We start from the raw sequence: 27,787 nt of genomic DNA on the forward strand, positions 1-27,787 counted from the left end.
TGCAACTAAAACAATAGGAGGCAATGGCGCAACTCTACCCAGCAACAGCTCAGTAATGGCGCCCCGCTTACTTCCGGTAGTTTCGCCGGATTCGTCTATAGCATCACTACCATTTAAAGAACCTATTAAGCCCAGTTTGGTTCTTCAGCGGTTCTCTGGGGTGGTTAAGGTGCTCCATATGACACCTCTTATGGTTCTACATTTTACAAAGATAAGTTAAAGTGGTTCCCTACAAGCCAATAAAGACATTTGCCTCAGACAGTTTTCCAGGAGGAGGGCAGAGCCGCAGCGCGGGAGAAAGAGGGCGGGAACGCTGATGCAGTTGAGAAACTTTACTGACTCACGAGATTTTTGGCTTGAACAGTGAAAACATCCTGGTTAATCTGCTGATATAAACCAATGGCAGAGATGTATGAGAGAATATAAAAAAAATTCTGATAAAATGCATGTTTTCACCTGTCGTTGACACTGACAGCCAAACGTCATCATCGGTTGTTCAGTCAGTCAGTCAGTCAGTCAGGTTCACATGGGGATTGCGGTTAGGGCGTCAGTCTGTGTCTCATATCATCGCAGGGATGAACAGCGTCTTCTCCTGTTCCTCGTCGGGCTCGAAAACGCTCGCAAAGAGAAAACTTCAACAGACTCGAAGTCTGGATTCTGCGTTGAGGAGAAACGGCGCGACGCCCGCAGTCGTGAATAGCGTTCAGCGGTTCTCGAGCTCCACAGCTGGATTTACCACCAACCAAACCATCTCTGAAGACCCCAGACTCAAACAGCGTCTTTCTTCGTCGAGTTTGTCGACGTCTCCAGACGCTTCGTCGATCTCCAGCATTCATTTCAAACGCAACGCGTCCAGGGATTTATCGCTCAACCTCTCCGGTTCAAGCAACATCTTCTCACCGATAAAGTGGCTTCAAAGAAAGTTGCCTCAGGCGGATGCGGTTTCCCACAATATCTGTAAATCTGAGGTAAGATTTCGAAAAAAACATGCTTTGAGTTCAACAATCCAGATGTCGTTGTTGAGATGGATGGAGTCTGCGTCTCGAGTACGTTACGTCGAATGACAGATTAATACTTTTCAAATATCAAATGATAAATTACTTGCCTCACTGTTTCTATTATGTTTTTTTTTTTTTTACAACTTTACACCTTTTCTAGTTCAATTTTAAAGGTCACGTGGTGCACATTTTTGCAGATAGATATTTCATGTATTATTTAACATGAGTTTATAGTAGCCTAGTTTTAAGAGAATTCGAAATGTGAATTTTAATAAAACAAAAAAAAATATTTTATCTTATAATTAATTAACTGTGAGTCTTTGCAGCAGAAGATAAACAGAAAGACAGACATCATGCCTGATCAGATGTGTAGGTTTAGAAGCATTAATCCATGTTTCAGTATTGAGATTGACACTTGTTCTTTTTGTATATCCATAACTTTTGATTCAGATTACTCTGATATTTAGCCCTTAAGCAAGTGTTTTGTTTCAAGGCACTAGAAACTATTTATCTTGCATTAATTAATGTTACTTGCCATGGCAACTTTTAAGAGTTTGCTTGAGGAGCACAAAAACCAGAGTTAAAACTGCACCAATAGAGAACAGCAAGATTTTAAAATATAGTTTATTTGTAGTGACTTTGTAGACACATCTTGAATGTAGTTTTCAGGCTCTACTAGAGCAGGTTTTCCTGCTTGATTGTTGATTATTTTCCTCATATTTTCCATTTACAATAAAAGGTTTACTACTACTATTGTTGCGGCTCCTCTCTTCCCAGTCTGTCAGTATGTAACGCTCTGTTTACTTCCTGTCTCTATGAAGCCCCTCCTCCTGAAAATCACACTGAGCTCTGATTGGTCGGCTGGAGCATTGTGTTGTGATTGGTCGAGCGCTTTGAGTGTGTTTAGGAAATCTCCCGCCCATTTCCATAACCGCCAGTTTAACACACTACTAACTCAACCAGGCCCCGCCCCTTTATTCTGCGCATGAATTATTATAATGAGGAATATTGTGATGTGTTTGTTCCCAGAAGAACAATTAATTTAATTTTACATACATATAGAATTTAGTAACATCTACTTTCTAAACTAGAAAAGTTTAGAAAATGTAACAAAATTAACTTTTTACTCGAACACTTTTTACTCAAAATGTATGCTTATTGTATTGTAAATAATACAATAGATATTGTACAACTTCCATACTGTATCTGCATAATAGAAGTAACATGGCATGTGAACACAGATATCTCGATACTTTGTACACAATACACAATGTCGGCTAAATTCGATAGATCGTTTTTGAGTATGAATGGGTTATTTTGAGTAGAAAATAAATGAAATCTATAACAACAAAAGTAATGATAAAATAGTGAAAAATCAACCTTATTAATTATTAATGCCCCAGTGCATGACGGGAACACCAAGGTTTTGAAAAGTTGAGTAGGTTTTACTTATTTTTTTATCGTTGAGATTTGTTTAAATACTTGTCCTAACCCTTTTCATCTAGAAATAATAACAATTGTTTTTTTTCTGTAGCATTAACTCATTTTTAAAATCAGTTTTATAATCATAATAATTTTTCATGATCAAACAGCAACACAGCACACCAAAGAAAAATTAAAATGTAAAAAAGAAGCATAATAGGAGGTCTTTAAGACTAGTGAAGATGCCTTCAACGGGTTCTTTAAGGTTGTGATGTTTGATCCACCGCTGAACAGCAGAGACAGTGAAGGTTCTGGAAAGCGACTAGTTTCTTATTGTAATGAAAGCAGTGACTCTTGTTTACTGGTCATGGATGACGGGCAGAAACGTAGACCTGTAGAAGCGCGTTGAGGTTCGTTTCCAGTGTCCGTTCTGAAGACTGACGTCAAAGCCTTGAGCTGAAGCCAGTGGAGCGAGACCCAGAGGGCCGAGACTCGGACTCTGTCTGCTTGATTGGAGATCAGACACGCAGAGAGAGAGTGTGTGGAAAGGAGGATCGTGTGTTCTGCTTGTGGAGGAGACAGTGCTGGTATGTGAAGACGGATGATCTGGTGTTGGTTCTTGCCAGCCGCAGGGTTTCAGCTGGGACGTCTCTCTGGAATGTCCACTGCAGACTCCAGTACAAATATAAAATACTAACCCCGAAGACAACTGAAGATATTGAACTCGTCCAGTGGTTTAGCTGCGGATCCCGACTTTAATAAATGCATTATCCTCATTGCTGAATGTGCGCGAGGGATCGAATGTACATTTGTTGCTGTTGTTGTCACTTGATTGAAAGATTGTGTTAGCAAGATGCACTGGGTTAAAAACAACCCAATTTGGGTTGCTTTCAAGAATAGAACACATGTTTTTACCCAGCAAATTGGGTTGTTTTTTTAAACTCAGCATTAATGTTTGTACTAGCTTCTTTTTTGTTTACATAACTAATGTAACTTTAATCATTTAAATAAAAAAATAAAAAATCTTGTGATAAATAACTCAACCCCTGGGATGTTATATCTGACCCAGGATCTGGGTTTCACAAAAACTTCCCAAACATTGGGTTGCTACGTCTGACCCAGGATCTGGGTTTCACAAAAACTTCCCAAACATTGGGTTGTTACGTCTGACCCAGGATCTGTGTAACACAAAAACTACCCAAACATTGGGTTGTTGTCACGTGTCTGTCCTGTCTTGTATTACACTTGGGTGTCTTTGTTATGTTGGAGCATGTGCTCTCGTTATTGTTTGATCCCTCCCCCTTGTTACCTGATTAGTGTTTGAGTTCTTCCACCTGTTCCCTCTTGATTTGTTCCCTTTTTAAGTCTCCTCTTGTTTGCAGTCCTTGTCGGATCGTTGTCATATGTTTCCCAGTTATGGTCGTCGTGTTCAGAGTAAGTGTTTGTTCTTCGAGTTCAGTTTTGTTTTATGTCCCATTTATGGTGTTTTCCCCCTTGTGGGTTTTTGCTTTGTGTTTTGTTTTCTTTTGTAAATAAATCATCCTTTTCTGCACTTGAGTCCTCCCTCCACTTTTTGTAACTGTTCCGTGACAGAACGATCCGACCATTTGAGGACTCAGCAGTATGGATGACAAGGATTTTGAGTGGTTGGATTATGATGCTTGCATGGACGACAATGACTTGGATTGCCCGGACTACACTATCGCTACATTTGGATCGACCCAATTCTCCTCTATCTGTGGTGACAGAAGGACTTCGTCAAACCCTGGTTCCAGCGGTGGGTTTTCGAACTTCTCTTCCCCAGCTACGGAGCGGGAGAGGAGAGTTTTTCAGGGGACCCGCCTGGTCATTTTTCGTGGGACCCGGGGAGGTCGTAGAGGAGGAGGAGGTGGTCGAGAAGAGGTTCAACATCACTCTCCATCCTGGCCCCCCTTCGATCCTGGGCCAGTGAGGAACAGCTCAGAGCCTACTTCTCGCGGTCACGGACGGAAAAGGAGGAAACGCCCGTCTGCCCAGCGAGAGACTGTCCACGTCCCGTCTGCCCAGCGAGAGACTGTCCACGTCCCGTCTGCCCAGCGAGAGACTGTCCACGTCCCGTCTGCCCAGCGAGAGACTGTCCACGTCCCACTGGCAGAGCCAGTGCCTGTTCCAGAGCCGGGGGCAGAGCCAGTGCCTGTCCCTGAGCCGGCGCCTGTCCCTGAGCCGGCGCCTGTCCCAGAGCCGGCGCCTGTCCCTGAGCCGGCGCCTGTCCCTGAGCCGGCGCCTGTCCCTGAGCCGGCGCCTGTCCCTGAGCCGGCGCCTGTCCCTGAGCCGGCGCCTGTCCCTGAGCCGGTCCCTGAGCCTGAGCCGGTCCCTGAGCCGGTGCCTGTCCCTGAGCCGGTGCCTGTCCCTGAGCCGGAGCTCATGTTGGCTCAGGACCCAGCGTTTTTGTCTGTGTTTGTGTCTGTTCTTGTGACTGTGTCTGTTTTAGTGTCAGTTCCTGAGCCGGCGCCTGTTCCCGAGCCGGAGGCAGAGCCAGCGCCTGTTCCCGAGCCGGTGTCTGGTCCTGAGGGATCTGCTCCGTCCTGGCCGCCCGAGGGGTCTTCACTGCCCTGGCTGCCCGAGGGGTCTTCACCGCCCTGGCCACCCGAAGGGTCTTCACCGCCCTGGCCACCCGAGGGGTTTTCACCGCCCTGGCCGCCCGAGGGGTTTTCACCGCCCTGGCCGCCCGAAGGGTCTTCACCGCCCTGGCCGCCCGAAGGGTCTTCACCGCCCTGGCCGCCCGAGGGATCTTCACCGCCCTGGCCGCCCGAGGGGTCTTCACCGCCCTGGCCGCCCGAGGGGACTTCACCGCCCTGGCCGCCCGAGGGGTCTTCACCGCCCTGGCCGCCCGAGGGGTCTTCACCGCCCTGGCCGCCCGAGGGGTTTTCACCGCCCTGGCCGCCCGAAGGGTCTTCACCGCCCTGGCCGCCCGAAGGGTCTTCACCGCCCTGGCCGCCCGAGGGGTCTTCACCGCCCTGGCCGCCCGAGGGTTCTGCTCCGCCCTGGCCGCCCGAGGGTTCTGCTCCGCCCTGGCCGCCCGAGGGGTCTTCACCGCCCTGGCCGCCCGAGGGGTCTTCACCGCCCTGGCCGCCCGAGGGGTCTTCACCGCCCTGGCCGCCCGAGGGGTCTTCACCGCCCTGGCCGCCCGAGGGGTCTTCACCGCCCTGGCCGCCCGAGGGGTCTTCACCGCCCTGGCCGCCCGAGGGGTCTTCACCGCCCTGGCCGCCCGAGGGGTCTTCACCGCCCTGGCCGCCCGAGGGTTCTGCTCCGCCCTGGCCGCCCGAGGGGTCTTCACCGCCCTGGCCGCCCGAGGGGTCTGCTCCGCCCTGGCCGCCCGAGGGGTCTGCTCCGCCCTGGCCGCCCGAGGGGTCTGCTTTGCCCTGGCCGCCCGAGGGTTCTGCTCCGCCCTGGCCGCCCGAGGGGTCTTCACCGCCCTGGCCGCCCGAGGGTTCTGCTCCGCCCTGGCCGCCCGAGGGGTCTTCACCGCCCTGGCCGCCCGAGGGTTCTGCTCCGCCCTGGCCGCCCGAGGGGTCTGCTCCGCCCTGGCCGCCCGAGGGTTCTGCTCCGCCCTGGCCGCCCGAGGGGTCTGCTTTGCCCTGGCCACCTGAGAGATCTGCTCCGCCCTGGCCGCCCCATGGACTTTGTTTTTCGCCCGGGTCACCCAGGACTAAACGCTTTGTCCCTCCCGTCCCGCCCTTGTCTGTCCCGCCCTGGTCTGTCCCGCCTAATGGAGCGTCTGGTAGCCGCTCCGTAGGGAGGGGGTAATGTCACGTGTCTGTCCTGTCTTGTATTACACTTGGGTGTCTTTGTTATGTTGGAGCATGTGCTCTCGTTATTGTTTGATCCCTCCCCCTTGTTACCTGATTAGTGTTTGAGTTCTTCCACCTGTTCCCTCTTGATTTGTTCCCTTTTTAAGTCTCCTCTTGTTTGCAGTCCTTGTCGGATCGTTGTCATATGTTTCCCAGTTATGGTCGTCGTGTTCAGAGTAAGTGTTTGTTCTTCGAGTTCAGTTTTGTTTTATGTCCCATTTATGGTGTTTTCCCCCTTGTGGGTTTTTGCTTTGTGTTTTGTTTTCTTTTGTAAATAAATCATCCTTTTCTGCACTTGAGTCCTCCCTCCACTTTTTGTAACTGTTCCGTGACAGTTGTTACGTCTGATCCAGGATCTGTGTAACACAAAAACTACCCAAACATTGGGTTGTTACGTCTGATCCAGGATCTGGGTAACACAAAAACTACCCAAAATTAGGTTGTTACGTCTGATCCAGAATCTGTGTAACACAAAAACTACCCAAACACTGGGTTGTTACGTCTGACCCAGGATCTGTGTAACACAAAAACTACCCAAACATTGGGTTGCTACGTCTGATCCAGGATCTGGGTAACACAAAAACTACCCAAAATTGGGTTGCTACGTCTGATCCAGGATCTGGGTAACACAAAAACTACCCAAAATTGGGTTGTTACGTCTGACCCAGGATCTGTGTAACACAAAAACTACCCAAACATTGGGTTGCTACGTCTGATCCAGGATCTGGGTTTCACAAAAACTACCCAAACATTGGGTTGTTACGTCTGATCCAGGATCTGGGTAACACAAAAACTACCCAAACATTGGGTTGCTACGTCTGATCCAGGATCTGGGTTTCACAAAAACTACCCAAACACTGGGTTGTTACGTCTGATCCAGGATCTGGGTTTCACAAAAACTACCCAAACACTGGGTTGCTACGTCTGATCCAGGATCTGGGTTTCACAAAAACTACCCAAACATTGGGTTGTTACGTCTGATCCAGGATCTGAGTAACACAAAAACTACCCAAACATTGGGTTGCTACGTCTGATCCAGGATCTGGGTTTCACAAAAACTACCCAAACACTGGGTTGTTACGTCTGATCCAGGATCTGGGTTTCACAAAAACTACCCAAACACTGGGTTGTTACGTCTGATCCAGGATCTGGGTTTCACAAAAACTACCCAAACACTGGGTTGCTACGTCTGATCCAGGATCTGGGTTTCACAAAAACTACCCAAACATTGGGTTGCTACGTCTGATCCAGGATCTGGGTTTCACAAAAACTACCCAAACACTGGGTTGTTACGTCTGATCCAGGATCTGGGTTTCACAAAAACTACCCAAACACTGGGTTGTTACGTCTGATCCAGGATCTGGGTTTCACAAAAACTACCCAAACATTGGGTTGTTACGTCTGATCCAGGATCTGAGTAACACAAAAACTACCCAAACACTGGGTTGTTACGTCTGATCCAGGATCTGGGTAACACAAAAACTACCCAAACATTGGGTTGTTACGTCTGATCCAGGATCTGAGTAACACAAAAACTACCCAAACATTGGGTTGCTACGTCTGATCCAGGATCTGGGTTTCACAAAAACTACCCAAACACTGGGTTGTTACGTCTGATCCAGCATCTGAGTAACACAAAAACTACCCAAACACTGGGTTGTTACGTCTGATCCAGCATCTGAGTAACACAAAAACTACCCAAACACTGGGTTGTTACGTCTGATCCAGGATCTGAGTAACACAAAAACTACCCAAACACTGGGTTGTTACGTCTGATCCAGGATCTGAGTAACACAAAAACTACCCAAACATTGGGTTGCTACGTCTGATCCAGGATCTGTGTAACACAAAATCTACCCAAACACTGGGTTCCTACGTCTGATCCAGGATCTGGGTTTCACAAAAACTACCCAAACAGTGGGTTGCTACGTCTGATCCAGGATCTGGGTTTCACAAAAACTACCCAAAAATTGGGTTGTTACGTCTGATCCAGGATCTGGCTAACACAAAAACTACCCAAACACTGGGTTGCTACGTCTGATCCAGGATCTGGGTAACACAAAAACTACCCAAAATTGGGTTGTTACGTCTGACCAGGATCTGTGTAACACAAAAACTACCCAAACACTGGGTTGCTACGTCTGATCCAGGATCTGGGTTTCACAAAAACTACCCAAAAATTGGGTTGTTACGTCTGATCCAGGATCTGGGTAACACAAAAACTACCCAAAAATTGGATTGTTACGTCTGATCCAGGATCTGGGTAACACAAAAACTACCCAAACACTGGGTTCCTACGTCTGATCCAGGATCTGGGTTTCACAAAAACTACCCAAAAATTGGGTTGCTACGTCTGATCCAGGATCTGGGTAACACAAAAACTACCCAAAAATTGGATTGTTACGTCTGATCCAGGATCTGGGTAACACAAAAACTACCCAAACACTGGGTTCCTACGTCTGATCCAGGATCTGGGTTTCACAAAAACTACCCAAAAATTGGGTTGCTACGTCTGATCCAGCATCTGGGTTTCACAAAAACTACCCAAACACTGGGTTGTTACGTCTGATCCAGGATCTGGGTAACACAAAAACTACCAAAACACTGAAAAAAAATTTACCCAAAAGGCTTAACCCAGGATTTGGGTAGAAAAATAACCCAATATTTTTTAGTGTGTAATGATAAAATAATGCACAATGTAGTGAACGGCACATTCTGAAGTGGAATCTGGTGTCAAGATGTGTTACGTGTTCAGGATGAAGTATTGTGGCATTAATCCCACACGTGTCTAAAGTGCCAGGAGGGGTTATGAAAGGGCTTGTTTGGAAGTCGGTTTTTGCTTCTTTCCAGGGATCAGGAACCAGTGAAATTACGTTATAAATACATATATTACCAGAAGCAAAATCAATACACACCTCTTCATAAACAATGCATGTTTTTTCATCACAGTGGTGCCAAACTACAATATTGAGAAACCAAACCACCAAATTTGTAGATGTCTGTGTTGGCCGGCCCAAAGGGGAGCTCTCTTGAACAGTTACCTAATCTCTCAGGAATCTGGAGTTTATAAAGCTCCTCCTATAAAGCAGTTCGCCTGTGTCTTTTACAGCACTGCTCTTTCTATTATTTGGCCAATGAAACTGACAGGCAGCAAAAGGCAGAGTTTGTTTTTTTGCCCTGTTTAACTGAAATGCATGCATTAAACTGTTAAAAAGACCTGAAATCCTTTTACAGTCCCAATTAAAGAGAGCAAAATGACTGAATCTTAAAGCCAAATGGGAATTGTGTGCGGCGTGGAGACTGGAATATAAGTCTGAAAATTTATTCATGGCTGCATCGCGGTGCGGACGTGGACGATTCTGAATCGATTCACAAATGTAAAAAAATTCATTTTCAATTTAAAAAAAAAAAATTTCTTTAAAGGCAAACGTAAAATGCGCACGTTTGCACGGGCATGAATTCATAATGGTGCGGTAGTGCGGAATAGGTACTGGTTTGTTATTGTGCCCTGTTTGAAAACGAAATCTGATAAGCGTCCCGTTTTCTCACAAATCTCGTTTATGACTTTATTTAAATAATTTAAGACTGCTCTTATGGACATTTTGGCATAATTTGTGTGTGTTATGGTGTGCTAAGCCCGAAAGAGAACTCGTTACCGACTCGTTACTTTTCTGTGGGTCGTGTGTGTGTGTATAATAGGCAGGACTTAACGGATACTGCGTATTTGCGTTAAATATTTCTAAGGCTTTAAACGTTTTTTTTTTCACGGTGTCATGAAACCGGTGTTGCGACTGAACACCGTGTAACGACTACCGTAGCAAGCCTACCGGTCGTTATTAATTTACTACAAGAATGCTCCTAGTTCAGGCACAGATTTATTTTCCTGTCGGTTCTTTGCAATGTTAATAAAATGTATTGTACGTTAATTCTTTTAAAGCACTTTTAAAGCAAAGTATTTATATTCACAGACAAACAGATTCAGATAATCGTTAATCGCTTTAGCATCGAATCGCAATCGGATCGTGAGGCGGCGAGAGATTCGCACCCCTAGAATCCGGAGACAGTCAAATCCCCTTTTCTGTATTTGCGCAGCCACGATGGGTCATTTATTACACTGGCAGAATCATCTTTTTAAAGTCGTGGTATTGCCAGATGTATCAGTATCGTGTATCCTTGCTTCCTTTTGGCCTCGTTGCAGATGGTTTCAGTGAATCTGTTGGAGTTGAGCAGTGTTTAGATCTGGAGGGAGAGTGCTCTGATATATCTCCGAGAGATAAGGCCACAAGTTTTATTGGGTTGCTTTTAACTGGTTTTAAATCAATTCCCATTTTTGGTCAAATTGCATTCAACTGTGTGCTTGTGCAATGCTTTAAGTCCCCCTGTGGTGTAAATCCAGCGTTTAATGTTGTTTATGTGTGTATGTGGTGTTTTTAATCCGTTTTAACACACACCATGTGTAAGTTGGACAAGCATTGCTGAGTATTTCCTCCTTAAAACTGCAGTGAACCAAAAACACGCTTTGAAATCGCTGGTGTTTCTGACGTCACAAACCACCTCGTAACCAATCAGATCAACGTGTGATCGTCAACCAGTGAGTGGAGGCGGGGCTCATTTACATATTCATAGACACGCACATACTAAATGAGGCGAGGGTGTCGAGTTACAGTCAAGCCGATTTTGTTTTAAGGAAAAACATTTGATCAACGATGAGTTTAAGAGATAACACTATTGCCGACGGGGAGTTTAACGTTTAAGCCATTGAAATATTAGCTGTCATGTTCAATGTTTTATTGGCAGTGGTGGAGGAAGTACTGAATCTCAGTACTTAAGTAAAAGTACAAATACCCAGATAAATATTTACTTTAGTAAAAGTAGAAGTAACACAATGACAACCATACTTAAGTAAAAAGTAAAAAGTACTTTATTTTAAATGTACTTTAAGTATTAAAAGTAAAAGTACTTGCATAACAATTTATTATCTTAATGTCTATTTTCTAATGATTAATAAAACTTTTAATTCTAACTCATTCAACCTAATAGCCTACTCCTATAATGATGTTCAATAATGATGGAAAAAAATGTCACCATTTCTGAAACAAGCTTGCAATTAGGCAATATCATGCTTATCCTTACTATATGTTAATAACTATGTTTGGCAGTAAACGCGATTCATTTATGGTGTAATTCTGAACCTCTTGGCTTGCCATAATCCTAACCAAACCAAACATATATTACACACGGTGTGTTTCCTATGCACGTAAAAACAAATTTTCGCGTATGAGTTGCATGATAAACACACTGCGTGCGAGACGCATTTAGTTGATGTATCTATGGCAACCAAACGTCACTGGTGAGACAAACGTGCAACGGACGGACGGTCAGATTACATTTTTGGCAGGGGAAAAACCGATCAGAAAATGTAACGAAAATGTAACAGAAGTTGTAGAAATGTAGTGGAGTAGCAAGTATAATAATTGCTGCAAAATGTAACGAAGTAAAAGTAAAAAGTAGGCACTATTTATTGTACTTAAGTAAAGTAAAGATACGTGAAAAATGTACTTAAGTAAAGTAACAAAGTATTTGTACTTCGTTACATTCCACCACTGGTTATTGGGAAATTGCTGTGACAAACATTTTTGGTATTTTCTTTTTCTGTAGCAACACAAAGACGCAATGAAAACGACATTTTGCACAACAAACAGTTCCTTCAACTTCAACTTTTATTTATTTAGTCTTAGAGTTGCACTCACATTCATTGAAAAGGAGCAAACCGAGTGAACCCTCCGAGTCCGTGCTGCACAACTCTGGAGTGTTTTTCTGTGCGAGAAGAAAGCGTGTAAGAGCGGCAGTTCTTCAGTCGAGTGACATCTGGTTTACATGAAGTCTGCCTGAGCTTCTCTTTCTCACAGCGAGCAACATGACCTGATCTTTGGCAGCGCTTCCCGGGCAAATACTTCTTCCCACTGGAGACTGTCAACCGAGCACAACAGCACTTCAGGGGCTTTTTAAGGTCTTCTTTCATGTTCGACAGTTTCGTGAATCTTCAAGCTCGCGTTGGTCTTTAAAACTGAAGAGTGCAAGTGAAAAGTCTCCGAGGAGCATCTAAAATTAGTCAACAAGTTCCTCATTGTTTTCCCCCTCATTGAATATCATGTTTTCCTCATTTCATGGAAGTGGATTGCGAAGCTCATGTTGACAAGTTAGCATTAGTCACCACTCTGGAATGCAGATAGCAGGATTTTTACAATAAGAAACATTGCCGCATATGTGGTTCGTTCACAGGCCAGTGAAAGTCGGGCATGTTGGTGAAGTCGGACTCACTTTAAACTCTTTTCTGTTGGAGCAGATCCAGGATAAGAGACCACGAGTGGCTCCGTGTTTTCCTTAAGATGGTTTAGATTAATGCAACTCTTTTAGTACTGTTGAAACGTGCGATAAGCATCTCAGATCCGCAAAGTTGTGTATCTGATTTTCAAGAATGATGGATGGAAAAACACTTGAGATTTCTTTTCAAGCAAAAATGTCAGTATCAGAATAACCTTTAACCTTTATATTCTGCCTGCCAATCACTTCAGGGTTTCGCAACACACACCACGTTTAGCTTCAGTGACATACTGCAGATTTGTGGCCTTTTTTACACTTGTTAATAACATGCAAAAAGTGATTTAAAGAGCACGTATAGCGACAGCAAAGTCTGAGGTGTCGAGTTATATTCAAGATATTTTAAGGCATTTTTATTCAAGGAAAAAACATTTAAATATGTCATTTTACTGTTCAAAGATGAGTTTTAAGGGATACAATTATTGACTACAGGGGGACTTTAACTTTCATGTTTCTCTCGGGTCATTTTGACCCGCAATATATATATATATATATTTTTTTTTTGTTTGTTTTTTAGTGTTCATCAGAGGGGTCCAGAACTTTTGTCACATTTGAACCACGAATGCTCACAAAAAAATACAATTTGAATGTATTCGAGGAGTTAAGTGGTTGAAATTGAAAAAAGTAACAAACCCGTTCCCTCGGGTAGGGCTGCAACTAACGACTATTTTAATAGTCGACTAGTCACCGACTATTGAAACGATTAGTCGACTAATCGGATAATTATTACATTTTTTAAAAATTTAGCATGAATTGCTTTAATTCTGTGGAAAATGATAGTGAACACAATAAAGAAGGGGATACTTCAATGAAAAATGCATATTTTATTGAACTCTGCTGCTGATAGGCCGATTCATACTAAAAGTAAATAAAAAATGCCCTGTCTTAAACCAATTAGGCAGAGTGCTTGGTCAGTATAGACATAAATATATAAATAGAGAAACTATCATTTTTATAAAGGCCAGGCACATTTGTTTTACAAGAAAAAATAAATTAAAATCAAGTAAACATTTTCTTCCTGTAAACCAGGGGCAGGCACATTAGCAGCAATAAAACAGTAAACAAAAATATTAAGTGCATTTTGTGAGATACATTCAGTGGTCAAAACAACTTTACTACTCGTGATCCAAAACAAAACGTATTGGCTTCCATGTTATTTGCCCTATTTTCCGCACTTTAAGGCGCACCTTCAATGAATGACCTATTTTAGAACATTTTTCATATATAGGGCGTATAAATTTCTAGTAATTTATTGATCAAATCTAGTAATAAAAAACAGACTATTATCAAAAAGTATAATTTTAATGCTTCAGGTCATTTTGACTCGCGAGGGAAGGATGAGAAAAAAATCTCGACGAAGGTAACACACAAGGGGTCAAAGTTCAGCTGGTTAATACAGTCAGGTTGACCCCTCCGTAATCTTTGGCACAGGTTTTTCTGATGAAATATTTTTTGCAACCACCGTATAAATTGTGAGGATTTCATTTCATTCCACGAGTGTGTGTGCCATGGTTTCACTTCTATATGTGTGTGTGTGTTTCTGGCATCTATGCGTCCCGTGTGTTTTTGCGCAGTGTTGTGTTTGTGTGACCTGCTTTCCAGTCTCGCGTATCAAGCCGATGCAGTGTCAGTCGGGGTCAGCAGTGCGGACGACATCATCATCTGTGGAGAGAGGAAGAGGTGTGTCCGCGCTGCTTGACTCTCATGTGTTCTCCTGATTAACACACTGATGTTGAAACCAGCATCTTCCTGTTCCTTTGTGGCGCTCTGGGAACCAGATGAAGTGATACGAGCGCTCTTACATCACCGCCGCTGAACTCGGAGCTTTTGTTAGTGTGTGTTTGCTCAAAGACTGCATGAAGAATTGGAGATTTTCCTCCTTTTCAGCTCTTTGTAGTGAACGGGACACACACATCCCACGGGATTTATGATTTGGGATTTGTTTGACAGGACTTTTTATGAACTATGAGTCCAAAAACAACATTAAAATGTGCTAAAAACAGATTATAATTTTGTTAAACCTGTAAAATAAACACACGAAATAAATACTTTTATTCAGCGAAGACATCGAGCAATCCTGAAAAACAAAAAAATGTTAATAATCTTGACTGTTTAACACTGATAATAATCATAAATGTTTGTTGATCATCAGATCCTCATATTAGAGTGATTTGTGGAGGATCATGTGACACTGAAGACTGCTGAAAATACACAGGAATAAATTACACTTTACTAAATATTCACATAGAGAACAGATGATTTACATTATAATAATATTTCACTGTTTTACTGTATTTATGATCAGATAAACACAGCCTTGGTTAAAATTATTAATTCTAATGACTACTTTTATTCAAATTTTAAAGAAATTTTTCATCTCTGAATGGAAAATGAATATAAATTTCAGTTTTGAATATTTTCAGCTCAAACAATCTATCATTCCAAACATGTAAATGTGTGTGTGTGTGTGTCAGAAGCACATTTTATAATTGAATGCTCATGAATACCAATGAGCTGATGGAGAGCAGATGTGGCTGAAATTAGCATGGGACTCGAAGGTGACGCGGGTTCGATGGTCCTCGAGTGTCTCTTGTTAACCTGCGGTTGCTCAGCCGTTATGCTAATGAGCGAGGCTTTCATTGATCGTAATTGTGCGGTAATTAAACGGCGCTGCTCGCTGGAGTGGCACTACAGAAACAAACGATCCCCTTAAAGTGCCCTGTGGGGGAAATCACGTTTTTAATGCAGTTTTAATCCGCTTTAACACACACCGTGTGTAAGTTGATAAGTGGACAGGATTGCTGAGTATTTCCTCAGTGAACCAAAGACTAGCGTTGGGTATCGAGAATCGAGTATCGATTGGAACCGGGACTAACTTTTCGTTTTTCCCGTAATCGTTCAAAAGTTAAAATTTCGATTCCTAGTTTCGATATTCACAGTCCGCCGAGCGGAAGAAGAAACCACTGAACAACACCAACGAAGAAGCGTCTACCGGAAGTGTTGGCATAACCACGCGAGTCGAACATGAGTAGCTTACGTCGGCGATCCAAAGTGTGGCTTCACTTTTCTAAAAATAACGAAATCTCGGCAAAATTTGTGACAAAAGGAGTATTTTTACCGAAGGATTATTTCCTTCAGAAAGGCCGTTGGTTAGCAAGGTTAGCTAAACTTTTTTGACCCTGCCTCTTAAAAGAATCGGAATCGAGAATCGTTAGGAACCGGAATCGAAACAAGGAATCGGAATCAGAATCGTTCAAATTCAAACGATACCCAACCCTACCAAAGACAGTCTCAAAAACACACTTTGGTGTTTCTGACGTCACAAACCACCTTGTAACCAATCAGATCAACGTGTGATCGTCCACCAGTGGATATCTGAGTGAGAGAGTGAGTGGAGGCGGGGCTCATCTGCATATTCATATTCAAATGTGATGTGCTGTGCTGATGTGTGTGTGTTACTGAGCAGTGCTGATTAGGGCTGGGTATTGAGACAAATTTCACAATTCGATTCGATTTCGATTCAATATCGATTATTTTGGATATCAGTTCCAATAAATGGCCATTTTTCTCAAGGGAATCAAATCTCTTAAATGCTGTAAAGGGAGTCTAGTTGTAGCCTATAGACTTCATTAGCCTGATATCAAGGTAATAATGAACTGTTTTGTAGCTATACAAACACTTAAATTACACTTTTATTTATTTTTATAATAAGAAGATTATATGAAATATAAACATTTAAATGGTGGCTGTCATAAAAACTTGCCATATTCATTCAAATATGAATTAAATATTGAAGAACATTAAGATTATAATGCATATGTAATATGGTGTATATATTTATCAAAATGCTCCTCTCTAGAGTTACTTTTTCTAGCTGACTAACGAGTTTATGTGGGTTTTCTGAGGTAAATATGACGATGACATTGATTACAAGCTGTTTAACTGACGTCTTTCCTCGGTTGAAACGCTGATTGAGTGAATCAATGTGACCTGATCCGGATTTGGATAAGTTGTACTCTATCTTTAACACACTTTCAGATGCTCATTCATGTTTATTTGGTATTATTAAGCCGGAAGAGAGATCAGCGCTGCTGCTTCTCCAGAGCGATCTCACGCCACAGCGACAAAACGCTATTTATGTTTCTGAATTTCTAAAGAAAATGGACGTAATTTGAAAATTGAGACTTTGTTTCATATCAATAGTAACAAAGGACAAAGATTATTGCAATTTTTTTGGATGCGCGCAGCCGCGATACAATGATCCATTCATTCAAATGAAACAGGATGATAATAATCGATTCTTGAGATTTAAGAATCGATATCGGTTCATAAAAATCGATTAATATCGAGAAATCGATGTTGATTACCCAGCCCTAGTGCTGATGTGTGTGTGTGTGTGTGTGTGTGTGTGTGTGTGTGTGTGTGTGTGTGTGTGTGTGTTCTGAGGGGTCAGGTGATCTCTCCTGATGAAGGGGTCGAGACGCTGCGCTCCTGAACAGGATTGAGCTCAAATCAGACGTGATGCATTTCTAGCTTTAAGGTATTTGTAGTTTCTGAAAGCACACACACACACACACACTCGACGTCACTTGCATCACCCTTCAACTTTGCAGAAACTCCCATTCATCGCCAGAAAGAGAAGATAGAAATATATGATTGTGTTTTTTTGGTCTTATTGTGTGTGTGTGTGTGTGTGTCTCTCTCTGTATGTGAGTGCGTCTCTCTCTCTCTCTCTCTCTCTCTCTCTGTGTATGTGTGTGTGTGATCTGCGTCTGGGAAGGGAAAGCTCAGTGAATGTTAGACTTGTCAGAGATCGGCTTGGGTGGAGAAATGAAATAATAGATGTCAGAAGAATAAAGTTGTGTTGCGCGTCACCTTTGCTGCGCGATGACTCATGATAGCAGGTTATCTCGTGAATAACAGCCGATCTCTCAGTGTGTGACGGATAGTTTACAGTGTTTATCGGGTAAAAGCTCTTTAACTGTACAGACGTCCTCCTTCAGCTCCAGCTTCACGAGTCTGTAAATCTGATCTTCATCAAGGAAACGCAAGAATAACTTTGATATTGTGAGTAATATTTCAGCCGAACTGAGCTTTACTTGATTATCCGTCATCATTTATTATAAAAATCATGGGAAGGTTTATTTGTTCATCTTTGTATTGCATTGCATTATATAAGTTTTAAAACTACAGAGATTTGATCATAAAACTAAACATTAAATATAATCTTACGAAGACATATTATTGGCAGATATTTATGTTTATATGCATTTTATATCAGTCTCTCATTGATTTACATTACAAGCCTCAGAATTTCATATAAATATTAGGATCTGCCGCAGATTTCGCCCAGTTTGGGCTCTGAATATAAAAGCCTTATGAATCAAATATGATCCTCCACACACAACACACACATTTGCAGACTTCCCCGCGGTCTCGCACAGGTTCAGCAGTGCATGAGCGGTGTGTGTCGAGCTGGATCTCGGAGGACTGATGTTGTGAAAGGAGTCGGTCATCCGTGAATGTCAGTTGTTGTGCTGTAATTGCTGGAGAGCCCTGAGACGGGTCAGAGCGATCGGGTCGTAAGCCTCTCGTACGGCGCGGGCGATCAAAGAGAGTTAATCCGGTCCGGGCAGATTTACAGGCCGGCTGATCCGAGGCCGCGGAGATCTGCTGTGTACGTCTGTTTACTTCCTGTGTGTGTGAGAGAGAGTGTGTGAGACTAATTTACTTCATCTGAAATAGGGACGCACAAGATTTTCTGTGATGTCCGATATGCCGATATTCCTTAACTACTTTTGGCCAATGCCGATATATTTTCCTTTTGTTTCTAGAGATGTATTGATTGACCGGAACCGGATGAAAAAATTTGATAAAATGTATATTTTAGAGCCAGACCGATATTATCGGCCGATATTAGGCATTTTCCAAAATATCGGTATCGGCAGTTTTAATGGCCGATAAATGAATATTTCAAAAATAAAATAAAAACGGATGAAACACGCTTGAACCATGTCATGAGTGTTGTGTAGTTTGTCCACCAGAGGGCGCTCTACACCGTCCCTGTTGGCAACACTCGTTGAGTTGGTCACGAGACATTCATTGCTTGAATAATTAAACGAACATCCGCATCAGTTCTCTGAACTCTAATAATCATGACAAAATTTGACTATCATGTCCAGTTTTGCTGTTAAATAAGCCGAGAGTGTTTAGCTAGTAATAGTTACGTTACGTTGTTACAGTGTCGTTGACTGACTGTCCTTCTAACTTTTGACGATGTGACTGAAGTATTTCTTTAATAGCGCGTGACAGTTATAGCAATGAGACGCATCATCTCTTCTCGGCCTGTTATATTGAAAATGTATGTTCGCAGTATGACGTCATCCATTGCTAAATTATGGCTCATCATAGACTAGCTAACCATAAAGCTAGCTAATGCTACTATCATCAGTCTGTTCTGTTGCGACAATAAAAGAAACAAGTTTCTTTTTAAAATGCATTATCATATTATTTTAGTTAAAACTCATAAATAACTACAAATAACTAATGTTAGGGAAATCTGTTAATGTTTTGTTGCGCGTTTCTGAAAAAAAAAATATCGGCCGATATATCGGATTTTAAAACCAACAAATATTTGTATCGGTATCGGCCTTCAAAATCCTTAATCGGTCGGGCTCTAGTATACATAGAAAATAAATAGAAATAAAATCGGAATTTGGCTAAAATCGGTATCGGCAGGTCAAACTCAATGAAAATCAGAAAGGGCCTATAAAATTGTTATCGGTGCATCTCTATTTGTTTCCAAACAACACCATTGTTTTACATTGGATATTTTTATACAGCATGTTAAAGTTGTCGAAGTGGAGGGTGAGCAAAAACGCATTTGTTTTTGTGTGTGTCCCTTTAAATGCAAATGAGCCGCTGCTCCCGGCGCAGGAGGCGGAGCTACAACAGCTTGTGTACTTTTACCTCACACACACACACAGTGAAATTATCAAAAACTTTTAGCCTTTATGTTCAAACCGGAGTTGAATAAACATGTTAGTGGATGTGGAGTTTACGATATTATAGTCATTGATCATCATACAAAGCCTTAAAGTCCCCTGTGGTGTAAATCCAGCTTTTTTATGTGTGTATGCAGTGTTTTAATACATTTTAAGATAAACCATGTGTAAGCTCATAAGTCGACAGCATTGCTGAGTATTTTCTGCTTTGAAATCGCTGGTGTTGTAACCAATCAGATCAATGTGAGTGAGAGAGTGGAGGCGGGGCTTATTTGCATATTCATAGAACAACACATACTAAATGAGGCAAGGGTGTCGAGTTACATTCAAGATATTTTAAGGCATGAAAATGTAATTTTGGGGATCGGTTTTGAAGGATACAATTATTGACTACAGGGGGAAAATAATACTCTATTTTAGTTTCTCTAGTTTTCATATTTGGTGACTGAAAAGCAGAAATATGTTCATTTGCAACAAGACAAGACTTTTATTTTGAAACGCTGGTGCACATGTACAGCCATGAAAGACTGGTAGAAACCGGTGTTAGATTTCATGCCAAGAGAGCAAAATATAACTTTGTTGTTTTTCAAGAAAAGGTCTAAAAATGTGCAAAAAAAAGAGAAATATGATGGATTATCCATTTGTGAATCTTTGCATGCATGTCTTGAGTGCAAACTGAGTTAGAGAGTGAATTCAAATCAAATACTGCCATTAAAAACGTGTGGACTAAAAAAACATTTTCATTCGAAATCTTCAGGTCTGCGCTCAAAAATGGCGACTTTAACTGGTTAAACAAGCTCTATGGTTACTAAATATCTCTTTCTATTTTGTTCTTATAAATAATAATTCTTCTTATTTCTTCTTTCATAGGTAGATTTCACCTGTAAGAAAGCCACGGGTCATAACCTCCACATGCAGTCGGTGCCCATCCAGAGTCTGTCGGAGCTGGAGAGAGTCCGGCTGCAGGAAGTGGCTCTGGTCCGGCTGACCAAACACTTTGATTTGGGTTGCCAGATCACCATCCCTAAAGGTACCCCGACCTCAACACATCGCCCGAGTGAAGGGACGCCCCGACGTGACCCTGGTTTTGATTGTCTCTCAGTTTCTGTTTTATTCCTAATGTTTCGTGTGCTTTACGTCTCTTCCAGATGGCCAGAAGCGGAAGAAGTCACTCCGGAGGAAGCTGGACTCTTTATCAAAGGAAAAGAGAGACAAAGGTGTGTGTTTGGTGTTTATATAGTGATACATTTGTAGCTATGTTGCTCAGCCCTAATTAATATCCACATTGGCATCATTTTATCACCTAAAAATAAAATCTAAAAATAAAATGCCATTTTTGTGTTGTTAGTTTTTAATTGAATATCAAGTCTATAGATTTTCGTGTTCATGCACGTTTCCAAGAGTCACATGATCCCGCATTTCCTCACGTTTGCTCAGTGATCTGGATGATTCCCGCTTTTACAAATCTTTAAACGCCGCGTTTCAAGTGTAAAGTGTGTGCGATGTGCTCTCAGTCTTCCGGTGATATATGGGGCTTCACCCAGAATGCACCTCTGCAGGGGGGATCCGTGTGTGCCGCTCGCGCTGCTCCCAGATCAGTGAAGTTCTGTGTGCTGGAATGCAGACGCTCCCGCTGAGGAATAACATCAACAGTCCGAGGCGCGCGGGTGTGTGTGTGTGTGTGTGTGTGTGTGTGTGCGGCGGCTCGGCGTGAGCAGGATTCGTTCGAGCGCTTATTAAAGGGGTTTCCTGTTTGATGACGCGAGAGGCTCGCTGGGGAATGTCACAACACACAAATGTTTTATTATATGATATATTAAGCATATCAAACGAGCAAGAGCGTCTGTGTGATGTCGCTCAGTGAATGCGGCAGGTTTTTTTTATTTTTTTTATTGGAAATATGGGAACTAGTGCAGGGGTTTTACGAGTCGATTAAACATTTGCTAGTATTTAGTTAAATCACGAAAATGAAAAAAAAAAATTAAAAGTGATTTAAAAATAAAATGTTTACCAAAATGTTTGTGAGCGGATTAGAAGGTAATTATTATCATAAAATGATTAAAAATAAAATATATAAAAATGAAATAAATAATGAAAAAATAAAAACAAAAAAATGCAACACAAAAGTGTTTTGTTTTGTTTTTTACATATTTTGTATTTTCATCCATCATAACACTAAGTTATTTTTTATTGTTTATATTTTTAAGTAATTTACTTATTTTCATTTGACATTTTTATGATTTCTTTAATTATTTGCTAGTATTTAGTTAAATCACGAAAATGAAAAAAAAAAAATTAAAAGTGATTTAAAAATAAAATGTTTACCAAAATGTTTGTGAGCGGATTAGAAGGTAATTATTATCATAAAATGATTAAAAATAAAATATATAAAAATGAAATAAATAATGAAAAAATAAAAACAAAAAAATGCAACACAAAAGTGTTTTGTTTTGTTTTTTACATATTTTGTATTTTCATCCATCATAACACTAAGTTATTTTTTATTGTTTATATTTTTAAGTAATTTACTTATTTTCATTTGACATTTTTATGATTTCTTTAATTATTTGCTAGTATTTAGTTAAATCACGAAAATGAAAAAAAAAAAATTAAAAGTGATTTAAAAATAAAATGTTTACCAAAATGTTTGTGAGCGGATTAGAAGGTAATTATTATCATAAAATGATTAAAAATAAAATATATAAAAATGAAATAAATAATGAAAAAATAAAAACAAAAAAATGCAACACAAAAGTGTTTTGTTTTGTTTTTTACATATTTTGTATTTTCATCCATCATAACACTAAGTTATTTTTTATTGTTTATATTTTTAAGTAATTTACTTATTTTCATTTGACATTTTTATGATTTCTTTAATTATTTGCTAGTATTTAGTTAAATCACGAAAATGAAAAAAAAAAAAATTAAAAGTGATTTAAAAATAAAATGTTTACCAAAATGTTTGTGAGCGGATTAGAAGGTAATTATTATCATAAAATGATTAAAAATAAAATATATAAAAATGAAATAAATAATGAAAAAATAAAAACAAAAAAATGCAACACAAAAGTGTTTTGTTTTGTTTTTTACATATTTTGTATTTTCATCCATCATAACACTAAGTTATTTTTTATTGTTTATATTTTTAAGTAATTTACTTATTTTCATTTGACATTTTTATGATTTCTTTAATTATTTGCTAGTATTTAGTTAAATCACGAAAATGAAAAAAAAAAAATTAAAAGTGATTTAAAAATAAAATGTTTACCAAAATGTTTGTGAGCGGATTAGAAGGTAAGTATTATCATAAAATGATTAAAAATAAAATATATAAAAATGAAATAAATAATGAAAAAATAAAAACAAAAAAATGCAACACAAAAGTGTTTTGTTTTGTTTTTTACATATTTTGTATTTTCATCCATCATAACACTAAGTTATTTTTTATTGTTTATATTTTTAAGTAATTTACTTATTTTCATTTGACATTTTTATGATTTCTTTAATTATTTGCTAGTATTTAGTTAAATCACGAAAATGAAAAAAAAAATTAAAAGTGATTTAAAAATAAAATGTTTACCAAAATGTTTGTGAGCGGATTAGAAGGTAATTATTATCATAAAATGATTAAAAATAAAATATATAAAAATGAAATAAATAATGAAAAAATAAAAACAAAAAAATACAACACAAAAGTGTTTTGTTTTGTTTTTAACATATTTTATATTTTCATCCATCATAACACTAAGTTATTTTTTATTGTTTATATTTTTAATAGGGCTGTGCAAAAGTTAATTGCGATTAATCGCATCCAAAATAAAAGTCTGTTTTACATAATATATTTGAGTGTGCTGTATATAATTATTTTGTATAAATATCTATGCATGCATGTATATATTTAAGAATTATTTGCGCTTAAATTCTGTATATATATATAAATAAATAATCTATATTCTATAAATATAAATATTTTATATAGGAATAACACATTTTCTTAAACATATACATACATGTGTGTGTATTTATATATACGAAATAATTATATACAGCACACACAAATATACTATGTAAACACAGACTTTTATTTTGGATGCGATTAATCGCAATAAACTTTTGCACAGCCCTAATTTTTAAGTAATTTATTTATTTTCATTTGACATTTTTATGATTTCTTTAATTATTAGCTAGTCATCACTCATGAACACTTGGGTTTTCTTTAGATTGTTTTGATTTTTAAAATATTTTATTTTCATTTAATTGCTAGTGTGTGTGTGTTCCTCAGAGTCGGAGGCGCAGGCGTTCGGCGTGCCGCTGTCTCAGGTGATCTGTAACGACCGGCGTCAGAAGCAGCTTCAGGACGAGCAGGACGAGCTTCGGCTCCCGGCGGATCGAGTGTGTTCCCGCAGATCCACCAAACACGAGCTTTCCAGCAGCAACTCCTCGCTCAGCTCCTCCTCGGAGACGCCCACCGACCCCGCGACCCCCGGCACCCCGGAGACGGCCCTGCGCACACGCCGACGCGTACGTGTGTAAAATAACAGTTACTAGCATGATTTAACATGTTGTTAACATGATTTAGCATGTTGTCAGCATTATTTAACATATATTTGCATTGTTTAGCACATTGCTAGCATTATTATGTTGCTAGCATTATTAAACATTGCTAACACGAACATGTTGTTTACATGATTTAGCACATTTCTAACATGTGCCAACATATTGTTATCATTATTTAGCATGTTGCTAGCATTATTTAGCATATTGTTAACATGAATTACCATATTGCTAGCATGATTTGACACGTTGTTTGCATTTTCCTAGCATTATTATCATATTGTTACCATGATTTAACACATTTATTATCATGGTTAGCATGTTTTTGGCACGATTCAATATTGTTCACATGATTTAACATCTTGTTAGCGTGATTTAACACGTTTCTAGCATGTTGATAGCATTATTTAACATGTTAACATTATTTAGCATGTTGTTTAGCATGAGTAGCATTTTTCTAGCATGTTGATAGCACCATTTAACACATTGTTAGCCTAATTTAGCATGTTGATTGCATGATTTAATACGTTGTTAGCGTGATTTAACACGTTAGCAAGACCGGGACGGCGTTGGCTGAAAGCATATCATATTGTTATCATTATTTAGCATGTTGCTAGCATTATTTAGCGTAATGTTAACATGATTTAACACATTTATTAACATGTTGTTGGCACGATTCAACATTGTTCACATGACTTAACATCTTGTTGGTGTGTTGTTAGCATTTTGCTAGCATGTTGTTAAAATGATTTAACACATTGTTAACATTATTTAACACGTTTCTAGCATGTTGTTTAGCATGAGTAGCATTTTTCTGGCATGTTGATAGCACAATTTAACACATTGTTAGCCTAATTTAGCATGTTGATTGCATGATTTAATACGTTGTTAGCAAGACCGGGACGGCGTTGGCTGAAAGCATATCATATTGTTATCATTATTTAGCATGTTGCTAGTATTATTTAGCATATTGTTAACATGATTTAACGCATTTATTAACATGTTGTTGGCACGATTCAACATTGTTCACATGATTTAACATCTTGTTAGTGTGTTGTTAGCATTTTGCTAGCATGTTGTTATCATTATTTAACATGTTAACATTATTTAGCATGTTGTTTAGCATGAGTAGCATTTTTCTAGCATGATTTAGCATGTTGATAGCACAATTTAACACATTGTTAGCCTAATTTAGCATGTTGATTGCATGATTTAATACGTTGTTAGCGTGATTTAACACGTTGTTAGCAAGACCGGGACGGCGTTGGCTGAAAGGACTGTTTTCCCCTGTAGGGCGGCATGTCTGTGGACTGCATCACTGACCTGGACGACAGTCACTCGCGTCTCCTGGAGGCGCTACAGCTGTCGATGCCGCTGGAGTCGCCCAGCGAGAAGAAGAAGATGAGCGACGCTAAGCTAAGCCTGAACCCCATTTACAGGCAGGTGCCGCGCGTGCTGGACAGCTGCTGCCAACATCTGCAGAGATACGGTCAGTGAGCCTCTTAGTTGGGATTATGTACATCCGGCTGGTTGTTATCTCATAATAAACCCCTTTCCTAGCGAGTGTGTAGCGCTGATGTATGTAGCGCTGGTGTCTAATACACAAGAAAAACTACAAAGGACTACAAAACAGGAAATAAAAGTCCACGCAAGACTAGGAAAACATAAGACAGGAATCGTGACGATAACGTTTCGTTTGCGTTTCATGGGGTCTTCAGAGTTTAGTGTGCGCGATGAGTAACGCTGCTGTTATCCGCTGTCCAGGTCTGCAGACAGTCGGGATCTTCCGGGTCGGAAGCTCCAAGAAAAGAGTTCGACAGGTGAGAAGCTGATGTTTTATGTTTTAGAGACTGTATTTAATCAAATCACAGTAAATATAACAAAAATAAATTAATATAATGGAAATAATAGGCAAGGCAAGGCAAGTTTATTTATATAGCACATTTCATACACAATGGCAATTCAATGTGCTTTACATAGAAGAAACTAAAATAATCAAAAGAAATCAGAATAATTAAAACATAATAGAAGAAAATTATTTCATTTAAAAAATATATATTTATGGCATAGAAATTGTAAAGAGAAATTGTTGTACAAAGTGTTTCATCATTTAGTCCTGCGATTCCCATACTTGTTTTAACACTTTCAACCTAAAGATTTTAAGTGAATATTTTAATAGTTAAACCATACATTTGCATATTCACATGACATGCAAACATAGGTAGTAGGTATGCAAACTCTAATGTGTTTTTTTTTCTAATGCTCGAACTTACAAACAAACGAAAAATACAAATGTATTAAGCAGTATTACATTGACAGTCTTGCTTGTTGGATATCGCTTAATTTAAAATTGTGAATATATTTTAAATGTATAAATTAATGTATATTAAATGTATTTATTTATTTTAAAGTCCCCCTGTAGTCAATAATTGTATCCCTTAAAACTCTCTTTGATTACCAAAATGACATTTTTTTTTTTTTTTTTTTTTTTTTTTTACTTTTTGTTTATTTGATTTTTTTTTACAAAACATAACGACAATACATTATCTGGGGCAGGTAATAGAACAAAAAAAAATATATATTTAAATGTTTTATTTTTTTTCCTGGGAATACCTCAAAATATTAATGTATAAATTAATGTATATTTAATGTATTTATTTATTTTAAAGTCCCCCTGTAGTCAATAATTCAATCCCTTAAAACTCTCTTTGATTACCAAAATGACATATATATATATATTTTTTTTTACTTTTTGTTTATTTGAATTTTTTTACAAAACATAACGACAATACATTATCTGGGGCAGGTAATAGAACAAAAAAATATATATATTTAAATGTTTTATTTTTTTTCCTAGGAATACCTCAAAATATTAATGTATATTTAATGTATTTATTTATTTTAACGTCACCCTGTAGTCAATAATTGTATCCCTTAAAACTCTCTTTGATTACCAAAATGACATTTTTTTTTTTTTTTTTTTTTACTTTTTGTTTATTTGATTTTTTTTTACAAAACATAACGACAATACATTATCTGGGGCAGGTAATAGAACAAAAAAAAATATATATTTAAATGTTTTATTTTTTTTCCTGGGAATACCTCAAAATATTAATGTATAAATTAATGTATATTTAATGTATTTATTTATTTTAAAGTCCCCCTGTAGTCAATAATTCAATCCCTTAAAACTCTCTTTGATTACCAAAATGACATATATATATATATATTTTTTTACTTTTTGTTTATTTGAATTTTTTTACAAAACATAACGACAATACATTATCTGGGGCAGGTAATAGAACAAAAAAATATATATATTTAAATGTTTTATTTTTTTTCCTAGGAATACCTCAAAATATTAATGTATATTTAATGTATTTATTTATTTTAAAGTCCCCCTGTAGTCAATAGTTCTATCCCTTAAAACTATCTTTAATTACCAAAATGACATTTTTTTTTTTATTTTGAACTTTTTGTTTATTTGATTTTTTTTTTACAAAACATAACGACAATACATTATCTGGGGCAGGTAATAGAACAAAAAAATATATATATTTAAATGTTTTTTTTTTTCCTGGGAATGCCTCAAAATATT

The 27,787-nt window shown here is 39.2% G+C and overlaps 1 protein-coding gene across 2 annotated transcripts in view; it reads left to right on the top strand.

Moving 5' to 3' along the window:
* Positions 1-295: 295 nt before the first annotated feature.
* Positions 296-27,787, top strand: part of arhgap6 (Rho GTPase activating protein 6) — a 38,996-nt gene continuing 11,504 nt past the window's right edge. Inside the window, exons 1-6 of one of the 2 annotated variants that reach the window (XM_039671473.2) lie at positions 296-968; positions 20,506-20,665; positions 20,784-20,852; positions 23,918-24,156; positions 25,483-25,678; positions 25,954-26,009. In XM_039671473.2, coding sequence (XP_039527407.2) covers positions 447-968; positions 20,506-20,665; positions 20,784-20,852; positions 23,918-24,156; positions 25,483-25,678; positions 25,954-26,009 — 1,242 coding nt within the window. In that variant the 5' untranslated portion in view covers positions 296-446. The remainder of the gene's footprint in view (positions 969-20,505; positions 20,666-20,783; positions 20,853-23,917; positions 24,157-25,482; positions 25,679-25,953; positions 26,010-27,787) is intronic. The other variant, XM_039671472.2, reaches the window with a different exon arrangement.

Source organism: Pimephales promelas, chromosome 7 (assembly GCF_988280905.1).
Source record: "Pimephales promelas chromosome 7, fPimPro1.hap1.1, whole genome shotgun sequence".
Classification (NCBI taxonomy): Eukaryota; Metazoa; Chordata; class Actinopteri; order Cypriniformes; family Leuciscidae; genus Pimephales; species Pimephales promelas.